The 21,917-nt window shown below is 48.3% G+C and overlaps 6 protein-coding genes across 6 annotated transcripts; 5 read left to right on the top strand and 1 right to left on the bottom strand.

Annotated features, from left to right (window-relative positions):
* The first annotated feature begins 2,343 nt into the window (after positions 1-2,343).
* Positions 2,344-4,627, top strand: BJ212DRAFT_551859 (glycoside hydrolase family 28 protein). Its single transcript, XM_041343484.1, has 17 exons — positions 2,344-2,690; positions 2,737-2,791; positions 2,852-2,868; positions 2,913-2,959; positions 3,012-3,061; positions 3,118-3,142; positions 3,199-3,286; positions 3,339-3,383; positions 3,428-3,491; positions 3,546-3,561; positions 3,621-3,701; positions 3,753-3,817; positions 3,864-3,933; positions 3,988-4,035; positions 4,090-4,137; positions 4,191-4,281; positions 4,331-4,627. Exons 1-17 carry the CDS (start codon positions 2,483-2,485, stop codon positions 4,420-4,422), a joined length of 1,110 nt encoding a protein of 369 aa, XP_041198596.1. The 5' UTR covers positions 2,344-2,482; the 3' UTR covers positions 4,423-4,627.
* A 1,948-nt stretch (positions 4,628-6,575) lies between these two features.
* On the top strand, positions 6,576-7,598 carry BJ212DRAFT_1261559 (uncharacterized protein; the record flags this gene model as incomplete). The annotated part of the gene is made up of 4 exons (XM_041330183.1): positions 6,576-6,785; positions 6,838-6,930; positions 7,000-7,180; positions 7,240-7,598. 4 exons carry the CDS (start codon positions 6,576-6,578, stop codon positions 7,596-7,598), a joined length of 843 nt encoding a protein of 280 aa, XP_041198595.1.
* A 1,303-nt stretch (positions 7,599-8,901) lies between these two features.
* On the top strand, positions 8,902-12,211 carry BJ212DRAFT_1323017 (uncharacterized protein). Its single transcript, XM_041334485.1, has 8 exons — positions 8,902-9,327; positions 9,462-9,535; positions 9,683-9,753; positions 9,807-9,871; positions 9,930-10,405; positions 10,433-10,643; positions 10,677-10,799; positions 10,858-12,211. Exons 1-8 carry the CDS (start codon positions 9,182-9,184, stop codon positions 12,029-12,031), a joined length of 2,340 nt encoding a protein of 779 aa, XP_041198594.1. The 5' UTR covers positions 8,902-9,181; the 3' UTR covers positions 12,032-12,211.
* Positions 12,212-12,509: 298 nt separating this feature from the next.
* On the top strand, positions 12,510-13,333 carry BJ212DRAFT_1455155 (ricin B-like lectin). Its single transcript, XM_041338862.1, has 5 exons — positions 12,510-12,616; positions 12,679-12,716; positions 12,782-12,957; positions 13,013-13,144; positions 13,205-13,333. Coding segments are annotated over exons 1-5 (438 nt in total). The 5' UTR covers positions 12,510-12,525; the 3' UTR covers positions 13,206-13,333.
* Positions 13,334-14,550: 1,217 nt separating this feature from the next.
* Positions 14,551-15,761, bottom strand: BJ212DRAFT_1323009 (1,2-dihydroxy-3-keto-5-methylthiopentene dioxygenase). Its single transcript, XM_041334484.1, has 4 exons — positions 15,470-15,761; positions 15,350-15,414; positions 15,171-15,298; positions 14,551-15,120 (listed from the first exon to the last, which is right to left on the bottom strand). Exons 1-4 carry the CDS (start codon positions 15,712-15,714, stop codon positions 15,028-15,030), a joined length of 531 nt encoding a protein of 176 aa, XP_041198592.1. The 5' UTR covers positions 15,715-15,761; the 3' UTR covers positions 14,551-15,027.
* A 1,678-nt stretch (positions 15,762-17,439) lies between these two features.
* On the top strand, positions 17,440-20,745 carry BJ212DRAFT_551582 (atromentin synthetase). Its single transcript, XM_041343483.1, has 5 exons — positions 17,440-18,201; positions 18,249-18,624; positions 18,675-19,505; positions 19,560-20,314; positions 20,367-20,745. Exons 1-5 carry the CDS (start codon positions 17,568-17,570, stop codon positions 20,570-20,572), a joined length of 2,802 nt encoding a protein of 933 aa, XP_041198591.1. The 5' UTR covers positions 17,440-17,567; the 3' UTR covers positions 20,573-20,745.
* The last annotated feature ends 1,172 nt before the right edge of the window (positions 20,746-21,917 follow it).

Genomic DNA, 21,917 nt, shown 5'->3' with positions numbered 1-21,917 from the left:
CAATGGCAATACATTTTGAGAATGCTCCAGAAGTACAGGCTACAAGATTGCAAGCCAGTCATGACACCTATGGATCCTGACCTGGCACTTTCAAAAGCACAGTGCCCTGAGCCAAAATCTGATGAGTGGCTTGAGATACAAGGGAAGCCATACAAAAACATCATTGGGTCATTGATGTATGCAATGGTGGCCACACACCCAGGCATCTGCTATACAGTGGGAGCATGAACCTGGGCAAGACACACTGGGTGGCTGCTAAATGCATCTGCATTACCTTCAAGGAACAAAGGACTTGGCACTCACCTTCTCACCTATCAAGTGTCATGAAAATGTGCTCATATTCTACAGGTATTCCAACTCAAACTGGAGCAGTGACACAGATACATTGCGGGCCAATTTGGGTTATACATTCCTCATGGGAGGAGCAGCCATATCCTGGAGTAGCAAGCTACAAGGGCTAGTCACCTTATCATCCACCAAAGCCAAATATATTGGACTCTCGAATGCAGTGCAGCAGATCACATGGCTGTGTGACCCCATGGATGAACTGGGTTACACACAATAGGAGCCCACACTGCTCCTAGCTGACAACCAGGGATCCATATCACTCACAAAGATCCTGGGCTATCAATCACAAACAAGACACATTAGCCCAAAGTACAGTTGTGGACAAGCAAACTCCACCAATCTGGACATTGCTAAAGATTGATTTTTCCTGCTGCCACAAATGACCAGGAACCCATTTTTAGTGTGGAATCCATTCATAGGGAACCAAAGTAACTAATTTGTACAAGCAGATTTTTATAAAACCACCATATAAGGGTTTCAGAGGCCAAAAATTTGGCACACCCCTAAAAGAATTCCTAAATTCATGAAAAATATGCCAATCGCTTCCTTTTGATGTCCTGTATGTGATTCCATTAAAATATCATCATAATCTTGGGTCATTTCAGTGCTAAAAATTGGTAAATATGGATGTAATTGCCTCTAGTATGTTGCTGGTATGTCCCAAAATGATATAATTATTCCTTTTTATAACTTACTTTCAACTACAAAGAGGTGAAATAAAGCTGTACACAAATAATTCTGACCAAATTCTGGCAGAGGGTACCTTGGACTGCTCTTGGAGCCCCCAAAAGGGGTACACAACATCAATCAAACTGCTCAAAAATTTGGTGCACCAAAAACCTTGTGGAAAATTTTCTGGAAATGTGTGTTTAGGGGTATCCCCACTGCCTGTATTTGGATCCAGCCTTGGTTTGGCCTAAAAAAATCACCTGCAGGCCCTACAGAATTCGTGGACTTTGCTTGTCCGCAACTGTATCATCATGTGCAAGAAGTTATAAATGAGCGAAAATGGACTGTCATTGATTATTGTCCCATGGGGGAAATGGTCGCAGACATCGTGATGAAGGCGCTACCTAAGGAAAAGCATCAAAAATTCACGAAAAGCCTCAGCCTGTTACCTCGCTCGAGTGGGAGTATCGATGTATGAGAGCCGCCAGCATCGGCATCGTGTTTGTTGTTGTTTGGAACCAAAGCACTTGGCGTTTTCGGATCTTTAATTCTCCCTCAGTGACTCGTTCCGCTCACGGCTGAGGTGAGTATTGTACTTACCGTACTGACGCATACCTAGTGTTCGCGTTGTTAGGTATGATACTTCAATACAGCCGTTCCGCTCACGACTGAGTGTTCGCATTGTTACCCCTAACAGACCATCGTCGATCATGAGGTACCTTGGATTGGTCTTATTTGGTAGAGAAGCGGTGGAATATTGAACGTCTGGTATCCCTAACTACAATATTACACTGGATACCATCATGAGGTGGCTTACGCTGTCTTGTGCTCAAAATCCCGCCCTTTTTTGACGCCGGTTGGAGGGCTCCTCACGGTATAACTACCATGGCTACTATCACTCGTCGTCCCTTCGACCCTCATAACAGCGTATCACACCTCTATCCGAGTACCGGTCTTTTCTTCCTGAAATTGCTGGTAATATATATTGCGAGAGCAAACCGGTGCTTCAGTCACCACGACTAGATTGCTTCGTTCAAGTTGTCTCCGATGGTTCTGCAGACAAGTTCTGCCGCGGGATGGCCGGCAGGACCTTCGCTCCCGAATTTTCCTACAGTCCCGGCGTCCTGTCATACTCCAATTTTCCCGACTTGTTCACAAATGCTCAGAGTAAGATAAAAGTAAGCTCCACTGGCAGTAGCTGACATAATGCACATATATTGATGGTCGATATAGTTACGACGACGAAGTACAGAAACATAATTTTGACCGTTAGTCTGTCACATTTTCTATTGAGCTAGTTACTACTGGAGACTAACGACCCTAGATGATAGGCCTTATATAAATCAGATCAGTAATGGAGCTTTCGCGTAAGATCAATTATTCTAGGCATCTCAGTTCTCGCAAGTACCGTTAGCCGTATTTCTCTGGCAGATTTAAGACTAGCTGCTTGCTCATACTAATCAACATGTTCCCCTCGTTGATTCTTGGTTTTCTCGTGGCCGGGATTGCTGCAGTCACCGCAACCAGCAGCAGTAGCTGCATTGGCACAATCTCGTCCTTGAACGACGTTAGTAGTGCCATCAAATGCACGACAGTGAATATCAACGCGTTCACCGTCCCTGCTGGACAAACGTTCGAATTGCAGCTGCTGGATGGTACCACTGTCAACGTTTGTGAGTGATCCGACACTTCGCTTTGCGTATGCCTGATGCTTTTTAGTGGGCGAGATTCAGTTCGGAAACGTAAGCTGGGCCGGTCCCCTATTCCAAGTCAGGTGAGTGCAGGCACTGCTACTTCAGTGACTCAGGAAACCTGACCCAGACCGTCTTAACAGAGGAAATGATATCACTTGTACGTGGGTTGTTGAAAGTTGTGGCAATTCCTAACTTTCCCAGTTAATGGAAACAACCAGAGGTGGGATGGCGGAGGGCCTTTCTACTGGGTAAGTCCGCTGGTTCACTCGCGAGGGTTTTCTTTATCTTACACTGTTGCAGGATGGTCGAGGTACGGGTGGCGGCATGACAAAGCCACACCCAATGATGGCGTAAGTTCATTAGCTACTGTTATACTGTGTTCTTTTTTAAATCTTGCGTCTGCTAGAATATCTATCTCGGGCACCTTGAACGTATGCGCTCGAGTCGCCCCAGCCGTTCCAGACAGATAGCTGATCTGTTCATGTAGGACGTTTATGTTGTAAACTCTCCTGCCCACGCCTTTTCGATCGGAAATCCAGGACCTCTCACTGTCTCTGGCGTCACCGTCGATGATTGTACGTGCTTGCATGTTATTCATGGGGTGTCTTATTTTGACATCAAGAACAGCGCAGGGTAACTATCCTAACTCGCGAAGCGGCAAATCTTCTGCTGGTGAGTGGCGCATCCATCTATCTGGGAATTTCTGAACTTGCCAGCTGAAAAGCACACAACACCGACGGCTTTTGACGTTGGCGGTAGTAATTTAATCATTAAAAATTGGTTCGTCTACTTTCGTGTTACTCTGTCGACTTACAGACACTTACGGTCATTCAGCACCGTCCTCAATCAGGTCCGTCTGACGATTGGGCTTTGACTTCCCTTTCCCTACAAGGTAATTTTTTTTTGCAGGACGATTGTTTGGCCATCGGCAGGGGAACAAACATCACTTTTACCGACAACTACTGTGAAGGCGGTCACGGTGTCTCCATCGTGAGCCGTTTCATCAATTTTGTGCAAATTATTTAAATATCTGTCGTCTAGGGCTCCATCTCGTCAAATGTCATCGTCTCCGATATCGAGATTTCCGGAAACAACGTTGTTAGCAGGTGACTACAGCACGAGGGTGAATTAGGGTTGTACTGACATGAGTAGCGCATACTCGTTCCGTATCAAGACCGACACATCTGCGACAAACAGTGCAGTAAAAAATGTTACATATATCGTGAGTGGTTTTGATGATGATGATGATGATGATCGTGGACTGAATTTTTTGCAGGCCAATACTGCAACCAACTGTACCTATTATGGCGTTCTGGTTACCCAGGTACGTGTGTTTTACCTATGCTCTTCCGTTGTCAATCATATAATATACCTACAGAGCTATCCCTCCAACATGGGCACCCCGGGTAACGGGGTCACTATCTCTGTATGTGTTATTTTAGCTTGATATCGACAATGGTTTTCACGGGACCGTCTCAGGATATCAACTTCAGCTCTGGCACTACCTCCTTGACGGCCAACAGCGGTGCTTACAGGGTTGCAGTGAACTGTGGAAGTGGATCGTGCATAGGTATACGAGTTATAGCTTCCCTCAGTCCATTTCTGACAGATCACGATAGGTAACTGGGATTGGTCCGGTTTGGAGGCGAGTGGTGGAAAAGCCGGATCTATCATTAACAACAATGTTATTACTGGATTTACACAGTACTAGTGAGGTGGCCTAGCGCTTAGCTTCCTTGCGGTCAAAAAACATACAGCTGCATGCAGTCATCATGTTATACGCTCTTTTTGTTACACGTTCTTTTTTGTTACACAGTCGTTTATGATATACACCAAGATGCCCCCCCCCCTCGAGTCGAGGAATCGAAAGTCATGCCTACCATTCTTGGAGGCAGTACGTAAGAGACTTGAAAACACTCATTTTTGGTCGTTCATCACACCTAAACCACCTTCCAAAGTCTTTCTCGTGAAGAGCTAGTACTTGTTAATCTTTCAACCGCAATCGGCTAGGAGGTTGGGATGGAGAAGTCAAACATCCGTAACTCGATGTCCGCGTCTTTCAGCTACTCAAGTAACACTAGCACGCCATCCAGCTCTCCATCGGCTAGTATCGAAGGCCACCACGATATATCGGAGCCATGCATCGGAATCTCATCAGTTGACCAAGGAAGCCTCATCGAACTCTCCAATTTACGCGCATATATCCACACTGGATACCTGTCTTCTGTTTTAGTCCAATTTCTCCAGTCACTCCTGGCCACGAATGCGAGTTGGACGATATATCTGGAAGCCCACCACCACCCTCTTCCTCTCCGATTGCCTATCAAGAACCTCTTTCATATGAAGACGAAAATGAGGAGACAACCTCTAATTCCCTTCCTGTCTCTTGCACATACTCCCCGGATTCCACCGCCCATGGTGAAGCGGAATCTGCGAAGATTTCGGACTGCCTAAAAACGAAACGTCGACTGCTCAGCAACACTCAAGAAAACACACCGTTTGTCAAATTCACCTCTCAAGCTCCTTCCGCTAGACTCCAGTTGGAGAAGAGGTACACGATCCAGTCCTCAGTTTCCTTATTGACTGGCCTTGTGCACCACGGCAGAATGTGTTCTGAGCGACGTTCAAATTCTTATAATACCATGGCACATCCATCAAGTCGACTAAGAACCAACAAGACCTTGAGCACAGCAAAGTCGCTATTGAGACCCCAATCGCCCGTTGGCGACTCGAGCGAAGGACGTTTTGACAACCGCGGAACTCTTCCACTTGAAGACCTAGGAGAATGTGTGGAGCAGGAACCTCCAACAAAGAAAGCTAGGATCGATCGTCTAGCCAGTGATCGTCCTGATCTACCCGAGACACGGACTCATTTTTTGGCAAAGGAACCAGCCAGTCTACGCAGAGCCAGTCTCTTGTTTCACAAACTTCCACTGATAGGGATGTCGAGGACGTAGCCAAGGTTCGTTGAAACGATCTCTTGTCAAAATGCCGTGTATATTCCTTCGCGCGGAAGTTGACGACGCACAATAAAACAGCTTTTGGACGGGTCGGACCCTCCAACTGGATCGCTTCTTCCAACCATCCTGTACGAAACGGCTCAGCTCGATTCACCTAAATGCCCCCCTACTGTGCCAGCCACACCTCTTCCTGACACAGTTGACTATCTTCGTGCAAAGAGAAACCCTCTTTTACGTACTCCCGCCGTCCGCGCGCCTTCTAAACAATCGACGAAGATACCACCTGTCCCCATCATTGCGCCTCCCAGGTCTCCTAGCCCTTTGATCATCAAGTGTGAGGAAGATTGGGCGGGCGATCGGATCAAAATTCTTCTCGCGAAAGAAAGAGAAGAGCGTACAAGCGATGGCCTGGACCTTCCTCAAATTCCTGATGATTGCTCCACCCGAAGTGAGAGTGAGAGCTCCGTATCCGACGACGAGTACTGGACCGACGAGAGCTCGCTTTCCGCCTCTGAATCTGAATCCGTGGCGAGTCGAAACTCGGGTCCATCTCTGTGCACAGAAAAGTCTCAAAGTCGCGAACGATGGTCAAGGGCGCTCGGACTCGATTATTGCTTCCGCAAAGAAGTCGTTGGTTGGATGTTGGATGCAAGAGTCGACTTACCCTTTGTGATCGGGCTTGCTGACAAACTCACAGGTCCTCCCGAACATCCCTCCAATGAGAAAAGACAGCGTTGAAATCGATGATCTTTTTGATCAACTAGACACCTGTCGAAACACAAGGTTTCACGCGATTCATCTCTTTCACAGATATTTCTTCCGTGTTGCAGAAAAGAAACTAAGTATCAACGTGTCAACGATCGCGTCGCCCGACCAATCTCCAACAGGGTGCACAGACTCTTCAATGAATAGCAAGGTATCAAGCTCGGAAGACAGTGATGACGAATCTACTGGCGAAGACTCAGACGACGAATCAGACGCTGCATCTGATGATACAGTCGTAGTGAAAGGAGAACAAGTAAGTGGGTACGAGTCCGAGTCAGATAATTGGCAGGACGGTGAGGAGGCGGTTATATGGGATACCGCTCTTGGATCATTAGCGCTATGCGTCAAGGTAGGATCATTTGTAGATCAAACATTCATAGACCCTTATTTATATTTGGCAGTTTCATCGCGACTTCCTGGGCCCACTTAGTCCTGTATATGCGTACGAATTCTTGGATCTAGCACGGCATTCCGTATCGTATCAGGACCTCGAGGTATCATTCCATCGACTCATCATGCGTCAATACAGATCTCTTTTTTCTCATACTGTGGTCACCAATCAGGTTTCACAACGTGATATACTTTCCGCTTGCGATTTCAGTCTCGGTAGCATCACGCCACAAGGTCTTATGGATGAACTCTGGCTCGCTTTGCCTACGCTGCGGAAGGCTACAGAGCCTGTGAAAGATGGTTGGATTTCAGTTCAGGTTGAAATATGGGACAGGCTGTTCGGTGCCTTGATAGGTACCCACCCTCTCTTGGTCACACTTCATCAGCATTAGCATTGTCTGACCACGCCCCAGAACCTGACTTCCTACAGTTTCCTGTTTCGCTGCTAACGGCCTCTGCCCTGCTTGATGGTCTCATCATCGCCGTCGCTCACCATTACAAAACTGAAGCAGATATGAAAACATGGCGTTTCCAACGGAACTCTGGGTGTCGTTGCCCTGCGCCGTCAACTTGCACCCCAGAAAACACAACCAAGCAAGTTTCCTGGCAGGTGTATGTATCCAAGGCGATGGATGCGGTGAAGGATGTCGTTCTGGATGTCACGGATGTTCTTCGAATACGTGACGTGAGTACTGTTCATGATATTCTGCCTAATGGGGAGCCACCTAATATTTCTACCAGCACGATTTGGAGCGCTGTAGAGCATGGATGAGCCAGGTTGGATGTGAATAGTTTTGTTGTGCCTTCGTTTTCCTTCCCCTGCATTACATTGATGAATCTTGTCGCTTGCAACCCCGTCGCATGTGTACACTATAACATCCTAATTGTAGAATTTCAAGAGCGCGGAAAGGTTTACCAAGGCGACTTGCGCAGGAGGTGAACTCGGCACCGATCATGAACACAGATCGATTTGGAAACACGTGACTGACGCGTCGAGATGAATTTATTTATAAGCACGAAGAACGTCGAAGGAGTATCACGCCAAAAGAAACCATACATCTGACTCGAGATACCGCACTTCTCACACATCACCATGACCGGTTAAGGTTCTTTGCGGAATCCGTCATCCGTCCTACCATGCTCTAGTCGATAAGATCTGGTCAGCATCTACACATACTAATGGTCCTCTTCCCGCTCCACAGACGTGTTGGTTCAGAAGACAAAAGTCGCCCCTCCCTATGCAGTAGTCAGTCCGCCACCTCCTGAACGCTTTGCTAGATTGGTCATGATGCTTACATTGCCTGTTTCCTTGACTCGAGGCGCTTGCGTTTTCTGATGGTCCTCTTTTTTTGCTCCCGCGTCTCTTGTACCAAATCATCCGGAGTTCACCCATGCAAGCATTCATGCGAGGTAGGAATCGGTGACTAGATGTTCGAACGAGCTTCTCATTATCTCCCCCAGCCAATCTACCTGAATACTCTACTCAGTAAACGCCGTGTCTGCTGATAGAATATTCAAGTAGGTGACATCTCGAAAGCTCGAGAACCATCTCCCGAGCTACTTGTCGAAAGATAGGCAGATATGCAAGGCAAAACCAGTGCCAGCGTGAGGGGACGGAAACACTGAGGTCTGGATCAGACAGAGATAATGTGAGCGGAGTAAGAAGCGATGATCTGATATGTGGTTTGGTATAAGTAGGCATCGAGGCAAATATGGATAAATAAGACGTGTTGTCTCATCAGAGTTGTTGATGCATAAGCCAGGCCCAGTCCAGCTCATCCAATGGCTCGCGATGATAATGACAAGGAGTCAATCGTACTAGGCGTTGGGAGGTTTTGTAAGCCAGGAGAGTAGATTACGTAGCTTAGGTGGAGGAAGGAGCGCTCCGTAGCTCGACACGAGCTACGCAGTATACATCTGGCGGGGAAGGCATCCAAGTAGGCCAGGAAGTCTCGTACGCCAGAATTGATACAGGCGAAGGCGACCTTGTTCCCTGTCCTCCTTATTGCGCGGTTCAGAGTGCCATTGAAATGACGATAATTTCAAAGTAAGATAAAGGCGTGGGAAACGGCCCGTCTAGATCAATGTACTCCTACACTTGGACATGCGAATGCGAGCCTGAGAATCGAATTCAACGAATCGTTTCATAATTGTCTCTCTCTACTTTCTCTTGTTTTTTTCTTCACGACCACAGGATCACCGTCGCTAACAGGAGCCGCAGGACTTGCTTGCATCTTTTTCCAAAAAATATATCATCATCTGCTTGTTATACCCGATACCATCATCTTCTCTGTTTTATAGATTCGCAATCACGACGTCGATCCCTAATTGAACCATCAATTGATCTGGTCGACGATGGCACCAGGTCCAAAGACAGGCCCTGCGCTATTCCTCGGACTTGAACTTGCTACCGATCAACTGCGCGCTTCGATCGTGGATGAGAGCTTGGAGCTTGTGGGAGTAGAATGCGTTGATTTTGACACCGAATTGCCTGAATATCAGTACGTGTTCTTCTGGCATATATTCTATTCTTCCATCTCCCACTGTCAGTGACTTGGACGCGCTCAAATATTGCCACATGCTCTCTTCACATCGCGTCTAGAGTCATTTTATTGCAGAGCTAATATTTTAATAGGACTCAGGGAGGAATTTTCACTACTCCAGGAGATGCATACACCACACCAGTAGATATGTGGGTCAAGGCTCTTGGTGCGTAAACTGGCGGAAGCAAATTTTTTGCTTCGACTTAACCAATTTGGATTTTTGGGTATTTGTCCGATCACTTACCACGTGCGCGGGAACATTGTTTACTCCCCCCCTGAACACAACTGGATTTTAAATTGTTGGTGGTAACAGACTTTTTACTGGAAAAATTGACTAGGAATCATGATGTAACGAGGATAAAATCAATCGGTGGTTGTGCTCAGGTGACTCGCTCATATTAAGCTGTGAAGACTCCGTCCTGATGTGATACATACAGCATGCTCTCGTGTGGTGGAAATCGACACCCATTCCTTCATTTCCAGCACTGGACCCCCGACTCCCGTTTCACTCCCAACTTCCTCCCAACACTTTCTCATTACCGAATACACCAGTCGCTCAGGATACGTCCTGCACATACCCATGCCCTCGCCCTCGAAGCCCTCCTTGGCGGCCCAGACCTCATGGCCGCTCGCGTCGGCACATGCGCCAACGCATCACTCTTAGCTGCCCAACTCCTCCGAGTTCGCGAATCGTGGACATCTGATGTCTGGTCGCGAACGGGGAAGATACAGCTTGCCAGCCAATTCCTTGCAAGTATGGTCGTAGGGGAGTGGGTAAATATGGGAGAGTCAGAGGCCTGCGCGACTGGTATGTGGGTGCATGCCAGTGCTGGCGCCAGCGCACAAGGTGCGCCTGGACTGGGCCGCTGGGACGAGGGTGTTTTGGAAATCGTAGGTGGGAACCGGGAAGAAGGTCGGAGGATCCGAACGTGGTTGGGCGACGTAGAGGTCGCTGGAGGGAGAAAGGCGGCCCATATCTCGCGATACCTATGTGAACGATACGGATTCGAACCCGGTGAGACTCATTCACCACAATGTGTGCAGCCCACTAATGTATTTGCAGATACGATTGTCACACCCTTCACCTCTGATTACCTTTCCTCATACCTATCTCTCTGTCCATCTCCAGGGGATGCAGTGCTTTCATTTGGACCAATGGATACCCTTCTCACTCCTGCTCAACATTACCTACCAACTCGACTTTACAGCCTATTCCCCCATCCTGCTCAGGATGCCAGCGAAAAGCGACGATACATCGCTATGTTAAGCAGCAGGTATGCAATTACATAGCCTCGCACCTTGGACAGCTTCTCATGTTTTGCTTGCAGAAATGCTGACGTTCCGCGTGCCCTTGTAAGAGACATGTATACGAAGAGCTGGAGTGCATTTGATCGGCTAGTTGCCATCGTGCCACCTGGTGGATCCATAGGGTACGTGCATGCAAATGAATTTGAAACGTTTATCTTATTTCTCTGAAATAATTCGCAGTCTCGATGATAAGCTCTTCAGTTTTTGGCTCCTACAGGGCGACAGCTACCCACTATCACACGTCAAAGGCATCTATCGCTTTGAGACGGGGATCAAAGTCAACGAGTTCCGGGACCTTCGCGCAAACCCTCGATGTCTTCTTGAGAGCCAGGTCCTCTCATTCCGCTTTCGGTGGTCAAGGATGATCGCCACCGGTGTTCTTGGTTCGAATATCAACCGGTCTCGAGGGAACGTTGCCCAGACACCTGGTCCTACATCGCCACAAGGGCAGAATCCCCGTTCAAACATCGCATCTAGCCTTGGACTCTCCTTTGATCCATATGATTATTCCCCACTCCCTGCAAGAATACTCGTCACTGGCGCAGCTGCCAACTTCCCCTCCGTCGCAAATCTTGCAGGCGATGTGTTCAACGCACCCGTGTTCATGCCCAGCACCCAGGTTGATTCCGCACAAGTAGTGCCCCACCGCAACGCACCTGCCAACGGCTTCCCTGGCCGTGCATCACTAGGGGGTGCCTATTTCGCCCGGTGGATATGGGGAAAGGAGCGTAGTTCTGCTATTGGTGGATCAAGTACCGGTCGAGGACTCGGCGGATTTGAGGAGGAGATTAGGAGGTTGCATGGAAAGCGCTGGGTCGCGAGCGGTGGTAACCCGCTGCGGACCAATGTAAATGCTCCTTTAGGTGGGAGCGGAGGCAGTGGAGCCAACAGCGGTACTAGCACCCCCTATGGTCATCGCTCGGGACTAGGCTCCACTGTATTTGTCGAGGAAGAGGAAGACGAGGAGCTGGAGCGTGAGAACGGTATACTCGCCTCTTCAGTGTTTGCAGGTGGATTTGCAGACAGGGATCTTGGCAGGGACATTAGCCGCATGAGAACGCTCACAGGTTCTACACTTGATACTGTGACGAGCAGTGGATCTATCGGACCCTCGACTGCGTTCACAACCCCCGATCTCAATGCAGGCGCAGGGAGTCCAGGTGGCGGAGTTGGAGCTGTCGTGCCACAAACAACTACTCTGACTCCTGTAACTGCTTTGCCCACTTCTGATGCCGAGGCACAGATTGGGTTGGCGAAGGTCGCTGAGGCGGACGTAGATGCGTTCATGACGTACGCTGCTATCGTGCCTGAGTATTGCCGACTTGAGGGCATGCTCTGCAAGTCCCTTGTATGATCGGTGGGGGTGAAAAGCTTGTGTGTATGTGAGTTGGTACAAAAAAAGACTACAAGATTTTACGATTTGTTGTATATATAGGGTCTCACCAATACTTACGCGTGCCTTGGATATTTCTATTGATGATCAACGTTGACTGCTTGTATTTCGATTCTCCAACTTGGCGTGAACATAGTTGTCCCTTGTATGACGAGCATGCGTACAAGCATCACGCGGGGGGCTGGCTTCTTTCCTGATACGGCTGGGACCCAGGCGCAAGGAGATTCTATTCTACCCCTGTCTGATCACTGATCTTTCGTCATAGTGCCATCGATAGCGGCGTCTTGCTGATAAAATCCAACTCATCGGACTAAACGAGCCCCTTTCAGTATTGATTAAGATGATTCGTGATTGACCACCCGGAGCTTGGAGCGCCCAAGTCGATCGTTGACGTATTGCTTTGCCAGGTATAAATACAAAGCTGTTGGTAGCGAATATTCTGAGCACGTACTACCATGTCCTGCATTCAGAACCAAAGCATTTACACCCTTAGGAATTGTCAGGGGGGTACTGTTATCGATCTCTCTGGTGGGGACAACTACTCTAGTAAGTATTCCCTTCAAGTCTCCAGCCGATCCAAGGCAGTTCTAACGCTATTGTACCTGTAGTCATCGGTTATCGCGACCACAACGGTCCCAACCAAGCGGTAACGCTAAATTCCTAATAATCATCACAGAAAAGTTTCACTAACGAGCTGCGTACCATTCGCAGTGGATCTTCCAACAAGCTGATAACGGCTGGTTCATCAAGTCCGTCGGGGCCGATAAATATCTCGGGATCGAAGGCGATGTGAACGATGCTGGTAATGGTACTAGAGTCGTTGCCGTTCCGTCTCCTGTCAAGTGGGATATCAAAGATTCTGATATGGAAGGCGTTGAAGGTGTTAGGTGCGCCTTTCTTGTGGTATGTTTGACGGTGGATTGATTTGTTACCCCTCACTAGGATATTACTCCATGACAAGAAATTCAGTGTAGATTTGTCCGATAAGGGGAATGCGACGGAAGGCACGCCGGTTCAGCTCTGGACGAGGTGGCATGGTGCTAATCAGATTTGGGCGCTTGTTGAGCGTAAATGGTGTGTTGACAACTAGTTCTGCTAGGCGTGTATATTGATTAACGATATCATCTTTTCCAGAGCGTGAAACAGTGGAACTATTGTATGCATGGGTGTGGCTTATCGTGTAAAACAGGATACTCGTGAAGAACGAAATATTGTTTCTAGTTGATCTTACTCGAGATTAATCTCAGCTTGGTTGAGAGTGTGATCACATGGCTGTCTCCTTTCATAACGGATGCACGAGCGTGTGGCGGTTTCATGTTTCCTCGACCGACAGGGTACTTAATGCACTGCCCAGCCATCATCTCTAACAAACGAACCCGAACCTGCTCATCTGAAGACAATACATCACTGATGGCGAATAGGTCGCTCAAACTCACCTGTGGCTGTGGACGCTAATGATTGGTATGTTGCGAAGTCTTGACCGTCCACAACCGGCGGCCCTGGTCTCTCGTTACTTGTACAGCTGCTCAGGGGTGTACCCCGCTTTCGAAGCTATATTTTCGCGATTGTCGACACGTTCTTTTAGTGCGTGTGCGAGAAGAGCCCCTTTAAATTTGTCTGGAAGGCATTCCGTGTCAAAAACTGGTACCTGTTGACGTAGAATGTTGGATGAACAACATCGTCACTCAGATTTCTCTTTGTCGTCACCGCCTCTTTACGTAATTACCTTATAGGTTCTCTGTCTGCGTCTGTTTATACATCAGCAGTTCTTCTTAGACGCTGAGGTATGTTTCACGTTTATCTTGCACGCCGGCTTTGTTTTATTTTAATTCGCTTCTAGACTCTGTCTTTAGCCCCCACCTTCATTGTGGAAAACATTACAATCAACTTCGATCTCGTAGATCCACTCGACGTCGAGGCCATTTCGTGGTCACCGACTGGAAATAACGACATCTTTGCTGTCCAGTGGTGTTTGTCCTCCATAGTAGCTACTGTAATGAAGTAGTTCCACTGGACTGCGAATGTGACAGTCCCACTCGTTTAATATTCGTTCCGACTCCTGCCGCTCCCTCAATTCCATAGGGCAAACTCATGGAGTCAAGCACGCCTACGCCAAGAACGGGCGGTTGGAAATCAGGGCGATAATAGTGAGCGAAATTCATATTTCGATGGTGGTACACGTAATACCCGCGAGTGCCCATGAGTGCAGGTGGAAAGGTACCTGGGACAGACGTGCGAAGCTCCGGTCATAGTGGTAGAAGCTGTAAGGGCGTCGATGCGTTAATTAAGACGTGTATAAGTACCACACCACTGTCACAGCTCTCACAACTATTCACAACAAAAAGTCAGGGGGAAGAGATTCAGAAGAGCCTGTGAATTCACTGTATGCGTCAACGACAAGTTGACTATACCACGTAGCTCGATGAATATCCCAATACGAACTCAGTCACTTGGGGAGCACATTTTCTCGACAAGATGTCGGGAATTTACATAACTCTACTCTCCACACAACTTATCACTAAATTCAGGGCTTGCAGCGTAGTCAGTACGTATAGCAGGCAAACATTCTGTGAGGTTTCTGGACCATTACTCGTCCTACATCAGTCATTCCCGCTACCAAAAAAGCCAGCACGATTGACAAAGTCGGTAAGATGTTAAGAAATCCATCTCGGCCTGTGTCATCGCCAACTTTCGTTGATGTCGCGGTTTAAGGACATTCGTGTGCCACATCGTGCATTGTGGTGCACCAATCGGTTTCTGCGACTCAACCGTTCTCGTCTATGCAAGTAGGCTGTGACGCGCAATTGCCAGCAAGAAGGTGTGCCTTCTGGAAAGTTCTCAGCAATGACGATGATACCTCCACTCGTATTGTTACACAATTCTCCTTTACATAGACCTCTGGTATATCCCCCTGGGTGCATCCCCATGGGAAAGACTGGACTTCTTACCCGCTTCAATCAGTTGACAGCTAGACTCTTCAAATAATCGACACGGTAAGGGTTCACATCTGTCGAGCCGCCGCGATTGAGAGGAGTCCACTTGGGCTCATCCTGTGAATGTTTCTTTTAAAACCCATAAATAAATAATGGTAAATACGAACCTTGAAGAGACGCAAAGCTTTGATCGAGTTATTCTCATCGAGAGTGAATCGATGGTAGATGCCAGCGGGGAGAACCAAGAGATCGCCCGCGTCTAGCTGACAACGAATCCATGAATCTGAGGGATGTTCTGGATGGCGAGCCATCAGAGTATGCATGGAATGCGTAATTCTCTACTTACCTCGAACATCAAAAAAGCCGCTACCTTCGAGAATATATCTTATCTCCTCGTCTTCATGCATGTGCCTGGTATTCAAGTTGTTGCCGAGTACAGACACGATGTTGTGAAAGCAGAGCGTACTCTTCATAGAAGCTCTTTAACTTGGCCTCGTATAGATCTCCAAGGCCTTGCTTTGTGATTGTAATAGTGTCTCTGTTCTTGTAGCTTCTTTCCTCTGCAACAGTATCAATCTGATCCTGTTGGCTGGTCGGGATGTGCCAGTGCAGTACTCCGATAGATTTCAGGATATTGTCTGACACAGGGTTTCCGGAATCGTGCAGCAGCCGTTTGTCGCCTGGAATGTCATCGAAGTAATAGGCACGCATAGTGATGTTATCGACTGGTCCGTATGGATGTGGTAGATACCTCAAAGATACTTGTTACGGATCGATCATTTTATTAGTCAGCTTATTATATAAGAAGATTCTACTTTCAGTCCCGAGTCCCGACTCGTATAACTCATCCAGGTCCAAAACTCAGTATGTACTTGCAGCGGCTAGCACATCCATTCCAGCTTACCTTCTACCGCTCCGAGGCTGAGGCCAGGTCTTGGAAGTTGGCATGTCCGTGCCCAACAAAAGCAGTATCCAATCTGATTGCAGATAATGCGCTACACCTGTTCACAGCGAAGATAAGCCATATGATATGGTTTCAGCTGCTACACAGGCCCCGGTGTCCAACGATCATCAAAGCTGCTGACGACGTGGTAACCCTAGGATCATGTATTATGTAACAGCTGAAAATTTTGACACCACACATGTGATATAATATATAAAGAAAACTTGTCTTTCAAGAATTTCTGGAGGTTTTCCCTGATCTTGAAGTTGCTATGTTTTCACCATGCCCTCTACGTTAAGCTCTAGTTTGTACGCTCTCGTACCACTTGCACTCATGTATCAGCGGTTCCCCGGGACCTTTTTTCGATCCCGTTCGATCGTTTTGAATTTTCAACTGTCAAAACATGACTGACAGTGATATTGCATAAAAAACCGCAGCATGAGTTTTTCAAAAATTTCGCCCCACCCGTCACGTCATTTAGCCTAATTTGGATGCAAAGGTCCCGGTAAAGGGCCAAATTTTGAAAAATTCGTGCTGCAGTTTGGATGCAACACCACTTACGTAAGAATTTGTGGCGTTACAGTCACGGTACAACGACTTAGTCTTTACTCATCGCACACCTCTTGAGCTGTCCAGGCTCTTATCTAACCAGACCTGTAGGGCGTCCCTCAGTTTGAACGGAATCTGTCACCGACTCTTGGCCGTGCCTCAGGTGTCGACAAGTTATCCGCCAATCAAAGCATATACCGTCTATGCGGTTAGATCCAACTTTTGGCCGTCCACTAGAACCATCTTAGTATGATCTTCAGCGCCCAATAAATGCAATCGCGGCAGAGGCGGAAAATTCACTGCAGCGGTCCGCCCACGCAGAGGTCGTTGTTAGGTCAGCCTCTACTAGAGGAAACCCGTTCTCAACGATACGGTACTAGACTGATCAATTTGCTGTGCTCGAACTAATTTCAGGATAGATAGCGCTCAGCTCTGAAACTATGAAACGCCTGCTAATTTTTTTTACGTAAACGAACTGCGTCCATAGGTATCTCGACATTCATCCAAATGTTGCTGCTTTGCAGAAACTGATTCTGAAAATGGAATGAGCATGTGCCGCATGATCTTGGTATCATGAGATCTCCGGCCTCAGGACTCCATCAGACAAATGACATTGACAGACGGATACTGTCGTGCCTCAGGTGTGACAGACAATCACAACACTAATGGCGCAAAAACGTGGTACCATTCATCATCGCCACGACAATCTATTCTCCGCAAGTATCCCGAATCTCCAACCTTATTAGCCTCAGTCGTCCTGTGCGACTCTGTGCTCTGATTTGCACTAGTCTTCTATCACCATACAACCACTTATCTACTGTGCGCTGCTTTGGACTAGTCTTCTGTCACCATACAACCACTTGCCTACTAGCTTGAAACCATCGGCAACGACCTTCCAATTTCTTCAGCGCTCTGAGGTTAGTCTATCGCCTCTTCTTGCATAAAAAGGATGTCCAGTCTTCTTCTATTGGCATCTACCAGCAGCCTCTTGTTTCTCTATTTTTTTCCCTCTTCTCCCATAAAGCACATCAGCTTACATCTAATCACTCGTAACACATAGATTAATATCGCAATGTCTGCAGCACTCCCAGTCACCTTGCACGACGTTCTCTCTCAAGCTGCTGAGCGGTATCCTTCGCACGAGCTCGGATTCATCACATCTTCCGCTCATGACTCTTCCATTCGAGCGACAACATTCAGCTCCTTTAACCAGTATGTGCGCAACCTCGCTCGCGCCATGCTGGATTGGGAAAAGCCCGCTGGCTCAGTTATCGTTGTCTACCTAACTGAGCACGAGGATAACATGGCCGCTGTTTGGGCTTGTCTCCTTGCAGGCTACGTTCCGTGCTTGCAACCCGCCCTTAGTGCCCAGCAGGCTCACAAGGAGGGCCATGTCGCTCATATCAAAAACCTGTTCTCGTCCGCGATCTGGCTCACTAATGAGTCCGGTGCTGATCAGGTGAATTCCATCAGCGGTCTGGAGGTTTACCTCCTTTCGCAGCTCAAGGCATCGGCTTCGAAATACCGCGTTTCTGCCGACTGGGTCGCCCGTACCGCCCAGCCGGATGACGAGGCAATCCTATTTTTAACCTCTGGATCTACTGGTTTCTCCAAAGCAGTTGTCCACAGCCATCGCACTATTTTGGCCGCTTGCTCCGCTAAAGGAGAGGCTTATGGCTTAACTCCGAAGACTAATGTCCTCAACTGTAAGTCGACTTAATCGCCGTCGTTACCGATATTGATATTTTCCCAGGGGTTGGATTCGACCATGTCGCGGGCTCCTTGGAGATGCACATCACTCCTTTGTTGTTTGGTGCCTCTCAAATTCATGTCCATGCATCCGCTATTCTCTCCGACCCACTTCGTTTCCTCCGTCTGATCGACGAGAAGTCCATCAACGTTACCTTCAGCCCTAACTTCTTGCTTGCGAAACTCACGCGGGACTTGGAGAAGAGGTCTGATCTCAGTGGAACCTTCGACCTCTCTTCAATCAAGCGCATCAACAGCGGAGGGGAGGCTGTCCTTTCGAAGACTGCTCAGTCGTTTGTAACTGTCCTGAAGAAACTTGCAAAAGACCCTCTCAAAGTTTCTTTCGTCATTTCACCTGGATTTGGTATGACCGAGACTTGGTAAGTTATTCTTGGCCTGCATCGTGGCGCCAAGACTTAATTGATCTTAGTGCCGGGTGTATCTACGAGCCAGTGGATCTTAGCACTACCGAGCCCAAACACGAATTCCTCGACTTGGGCCGCCCTGTACGCGGTTGCGAGATGCGTATCGTTGACCCCGAAGACGGCAAAACGGTCCGCAGGGACGGAGAGAGCGGCGAGCTGCAAGTCCGCGGCCCCATGATTTTCGTCCGCTACTATAACAACGCAGAGGCCACATCTTCCAGCTTTGTTGATGGTTGGTACCGCACTGGTGATGTCGGCATTATCGAGGACGGTGTTATGCGTCTCAGTGGCCGCATCAAAGACACTGTTATCGTCCACGGTGTGTCATATGGTATTCCAGAGCTGGAAACGCACCTCCAGACTGTCGAGGGTGTCACGCATTCCTTCCTTGCTGCTGCTCCCTACCGTGCACCCGGACAGGAGACTGAAGGCTTCATTATCTTCTACTCTCCTACTTTCGACCTTAACGGCGAAGATGCTTCCATGAAACTATTTGCCACGCACCGCGCCCTCCGTGACATCTGTGTCAAAATGATCACCCTCCCTCCTCAATTCATCATCCCCATTCCCGTCAACCAGATGGAGAAGACTACTCTTGGAAAGCTTTCGAGGGCCCGCCTTGTCAGTCTCTTCAAACAGGGAGAACTTGCCAAGCACATCGGTCGTGCTGAGGAGCTTCTGAGTGAGGCTCGGGGCTCTTCGTTTGTCACCCCTTCCACGGAGGCCGAGAAAGCTCTTGCCAAGATTTACGCTGGTATCTTTAACCTCAGCGAGAATGAAATGTCCGCAAGCGACAACTTCTTCGAGCTCGGCGGTACCTCTATCGATGTCATCAGGTAAGCAATACCGGATATTTGATAACGAATGCCTCTCACGTTTCTTTTCATCAGACTCAAGCGCGAGGGCGAAGCACACTTTGGTTTGCCTGAGATACCCACTATCCAGATCCTCAAGCACCCCGTCATTTCTAGCTTGGCGAATTATATCAACGCTCTCCTCTCAAAGGACAGTGCCACTGAGGAGTACGACCCTATCGTTCCCTTGCAACTCACGGGTGACAAGACACCCATATTCTTCGTTCACCCCGGTGTCGGCGAGGTCCTTATTTTCGTCAACCTCGCCAAGTACTTCCAGAACGAACGTCCCTTTTATGCTCTTCGTGCTCGTGGCTTCGAGCCAGGTCACCCTTTCTTTACCTCCATGGACGAAATGGTGTCCACCTACGCTGCTGCAGTAAAGAGGACTCAACCCACCGGTCCTTACGCCATCTCCGGTTACAGTTACGGTGGTGTCGTTGCCTTTGAGGTCGCTAAGCGCCTCGAGGCCATGGGTGATGAAGTCAAATTCGTCGGTCTCATCAACATCCCCCCTCATATCGCCGACCGCATGCATGAGATCGACTGGACTGGTGGCATGCTCAACCTTTCATACTTCCTTGGCCTTGTGACGAAGCAAGATGCTAATGACCTCACACCCACTTTGAGACCTCTCTCGCGGAAGGAACAACTGGAGGTCGTCTGGAAGCTATCACCTCCCGAGCGTCTTATTGAGCTCCAGCTCACGCAAGAGAAGCTTGACCACTGGGTCGACATTGCTGGCTCCCTAATTGAGTGTGGCAAGGAGTATAACCCATCTGGCTCAGTCTGTGAGTGCCCGTGATCCTGTAGTTTTATTCTCTCACTGACGATCGTGTCAAGCCGCTCTTGATGTCTTCTACGCCATCCCCCTAAAGGGAACCAAGGCTGATTGGCTCAACAAGCAACTCAAGCCTTGGGACGGCTTCAGCCGTGGCCAGGCCTCATACACTGATGTCCCTGGACAACATTACACTCTCATGGACTTTGACCACGTTCCTCAATTCCAGAAGATCTTCCGCAACCGTCTCGAATCTCGTGGTCTTTAAGACTGCAGATGTCGCGGTTGGAAGTTAGACACGGACTGATTTTTACTGATTTACTGGATGTATACTCTGTATATTACTGTATGGTCGACCTTGGTCTGACATCCTATTATTGTAGTGTCTTTTGTAAAAAATTCCTAGAGCTGAATCAATAGATTATATGTGTTTGTGCACCAGGTAATACTTATCATGAGTATGAACCAATTCGAGCGATGCCAACAAGGGATGCGAAACAGTAGTGCGTGATTAGAGATATTACTTTGAGGGATTGCACGTGGATCGCGGTCATATATTATGCCCGATGGAGTTCTAACACCACCGAGCACTGCACTGGATACATATACTAGGGCCGCGATTGGCTGAGAACCCAGAGGATGCAGGGGTAAATCAGAAGCACTAAATTCAACGGAATGGTGCACATAGCACTAGTTTACAGTATTAATGCAACAACATAAGTATTGCATATACAGTTATGATATTAAATAATTAAGCAGCGGAAGAGAGAGGAGACATTTGAAAGTGACTTGGATCATAGAAAACGCACCAATGGTCCGTCTGGAACAGGAGTAGTGAAGCTTGATGGAGCTCAATGGCCTCATCAAAGTCTGATACGACGCCTCGCTGCAGAAATCTATTTCTAAGGATGGCAGCAAGACCATCGGGAGATGTGGATTGATTAGAATGACCGGCGGGACAGAGGAGTGCACCCCGATGGAGCTCGATGGCCTCATCGATGTTAGACACTTGCTGGAATCTGTGCCCAAGGTTGACAGGTCACAACAAGACTGCTGACATATCAGAATGACCGGGGTGATGGAATGATGAAGCCTGATCAAGCTGGATGGCCTTATCGGGGTCAGGAACGACACCCCGCCGCAGGAACCTGTTTCCTAGGCTGACAGCAAGATCGTGGGGGGCATCGGAAGAGTATGACCGGGGAGAGCGAAATAGGTCAGACCCTGCCGCCAGAATCTGTTTTGAAGGTCACCCCAATTGAGAAACCCGGATCCGAGTCAAGGACTCGCGCAGAATGACGACTGCCCCATTTTTACTGTGAAGGGCCTTCTAATGACTGCAAAATTGATATCAAATTGAATTTGTACGCAAGGTGCGAAAGAGGACCTACTAGGATACCGAATTCAACCTGCTTCGGAAATAAAGTAGTGCAAGGGAGACCGCCAATTCCAAACTGAGTCGTGTATGTGCTAACCTTGAAGTCAACCATTGGGCAAGCGGGTTGTGTCCCCCCTAGGCAGACCTTGACTCTTCCCAACCAAGTATATGTTACTCCGCGGCATGCATGGACGAACGGAGAAAGCCGGGGTGGCGTTGAACTTGGGCACTGGTA

This window comes from Suillus subaureus (assembly GCF_016647635.1).
Source record: "Suillus subaureus strain MN1 chromosome Unknown BJ212scaffold_3, whole genome shotgun sequence".
Taxonomy (NCBI): Eukaryota; Fungi; Basidiomycota; class Agaricomycetes; order Boletales; family Suillaceae; genus Suillus; species Suillus subaureus.
Note: the sequence above shows the minus strand (reverse complement) of the source record. Positions and strands in the feature narration are given on the sequence as shown.

Bases quoted from the DNA above. Each gene is read 5' to 3' on its own strand.
- BJ212DRAFT_551859 (XM_041343484.1), top strand. From the start codon at position 2,483: ATGTTCCCCTCGTTGATTCTTGGTTTTCTCGTGGCCGGGATTGCTGCA. The intron at 3,287-3,338 runs GTACGTGCTTGC...CATCAAGAACAG, and splicing joins TGGCGTCACCGTCGATGATT to CGCAGGGTAACTATCCTAAC. The intron at 3,934-3,987 runs GTGAGTGGTTTT...AATTTTTTGCAG, and splicing joins TAAAAAATGTTACATATATC to GCCAATACTGCAACCAACTG.
- BJ212DRAFT_1323017 (XM_041334485.1), top strand. From the start codon at position 9,182: ATGGCACCAGGTCCAAAGACAGGCCCTGCGCTATTCCTCGGACTTGAA. The intron at 9,754-9,806 runs GTGACTCGCTCA...TGATACATACAG, and splicing joins CAATCGGTGGTTGTGCTCAG to CATGCTCTCGTGTGGTGGAA. The intron at 9,872-9,929 runs GTTTCACTCCCA...CCAGTCGCTCAG, and splicing joins GCACTGGACCCCCGACTCCC to GATACGTCCTGCACATACCC.
- BJ212DRAFT_1455155 (XM_041338862.1), top strand. From the start codon at position 12,526: ATGTCCTGCATTCAGAACCAAAGCATTTACACCCTTAGGAATTGTCAG. The intron at 12,717-12,781 runs GTAACGCTAAAT...TACCATTCGCAG, and splicing joins ACAACGGTCCCAACCAAGCG to TGGATCTTCCAACAAGCTGA. The intron at 12,958-13,012 runs GTGCGCCTTTCT...ACCCCTCACTAG, and splicing joins GAAGGCGTTGAAGGTGTTAG to GATATTACTCCATGACAAGA.
- BJ212DRAFT_1323009 (XM_041334484.1), bottom strand. From the start codon at position 15,714: ATGCGTGCCTATTACTTCGATGACATTCCAGGCGACAAACGGCTGCTG. The intron at 15,299-15,349 runs GTAAGTAGAGAA...CTCGCCATCCAG, and splicing joins CGGCTTTTTTGATGTTCGAG to AACATCCCTCAGATTCATGG. The intron at 15,121-15,170 runs GTTCGTATTTAC...AAACATTCACAG, and splicing joins AAGCTTTGCGTCTCTTCAAG to GATGAGCCCAAGTGGACTCC.
- BJ212DRAFT_551582 (XM_041343483.1), top strand. From the start codon at position 17,568: ATGTCTGCAGCACTCCCAGTCACCTTGCACGACGTTCTCTCTCAAGCT. The intron at 18,625-18,674 runs GTAAGTTATTCT...AATTGATCTTAG, and splicing joins TTTGGTATGACCGAGACTTG to TGCCGGGTGTATCTACGAGC. The intron at 20,315-20,366 runs GTGAGTGCCCGT...GATCGTGTCAAG, and splicing joins TAACCCATCTGGCTCAGTCT to CCGCTCTTGATGTCTTCTAC.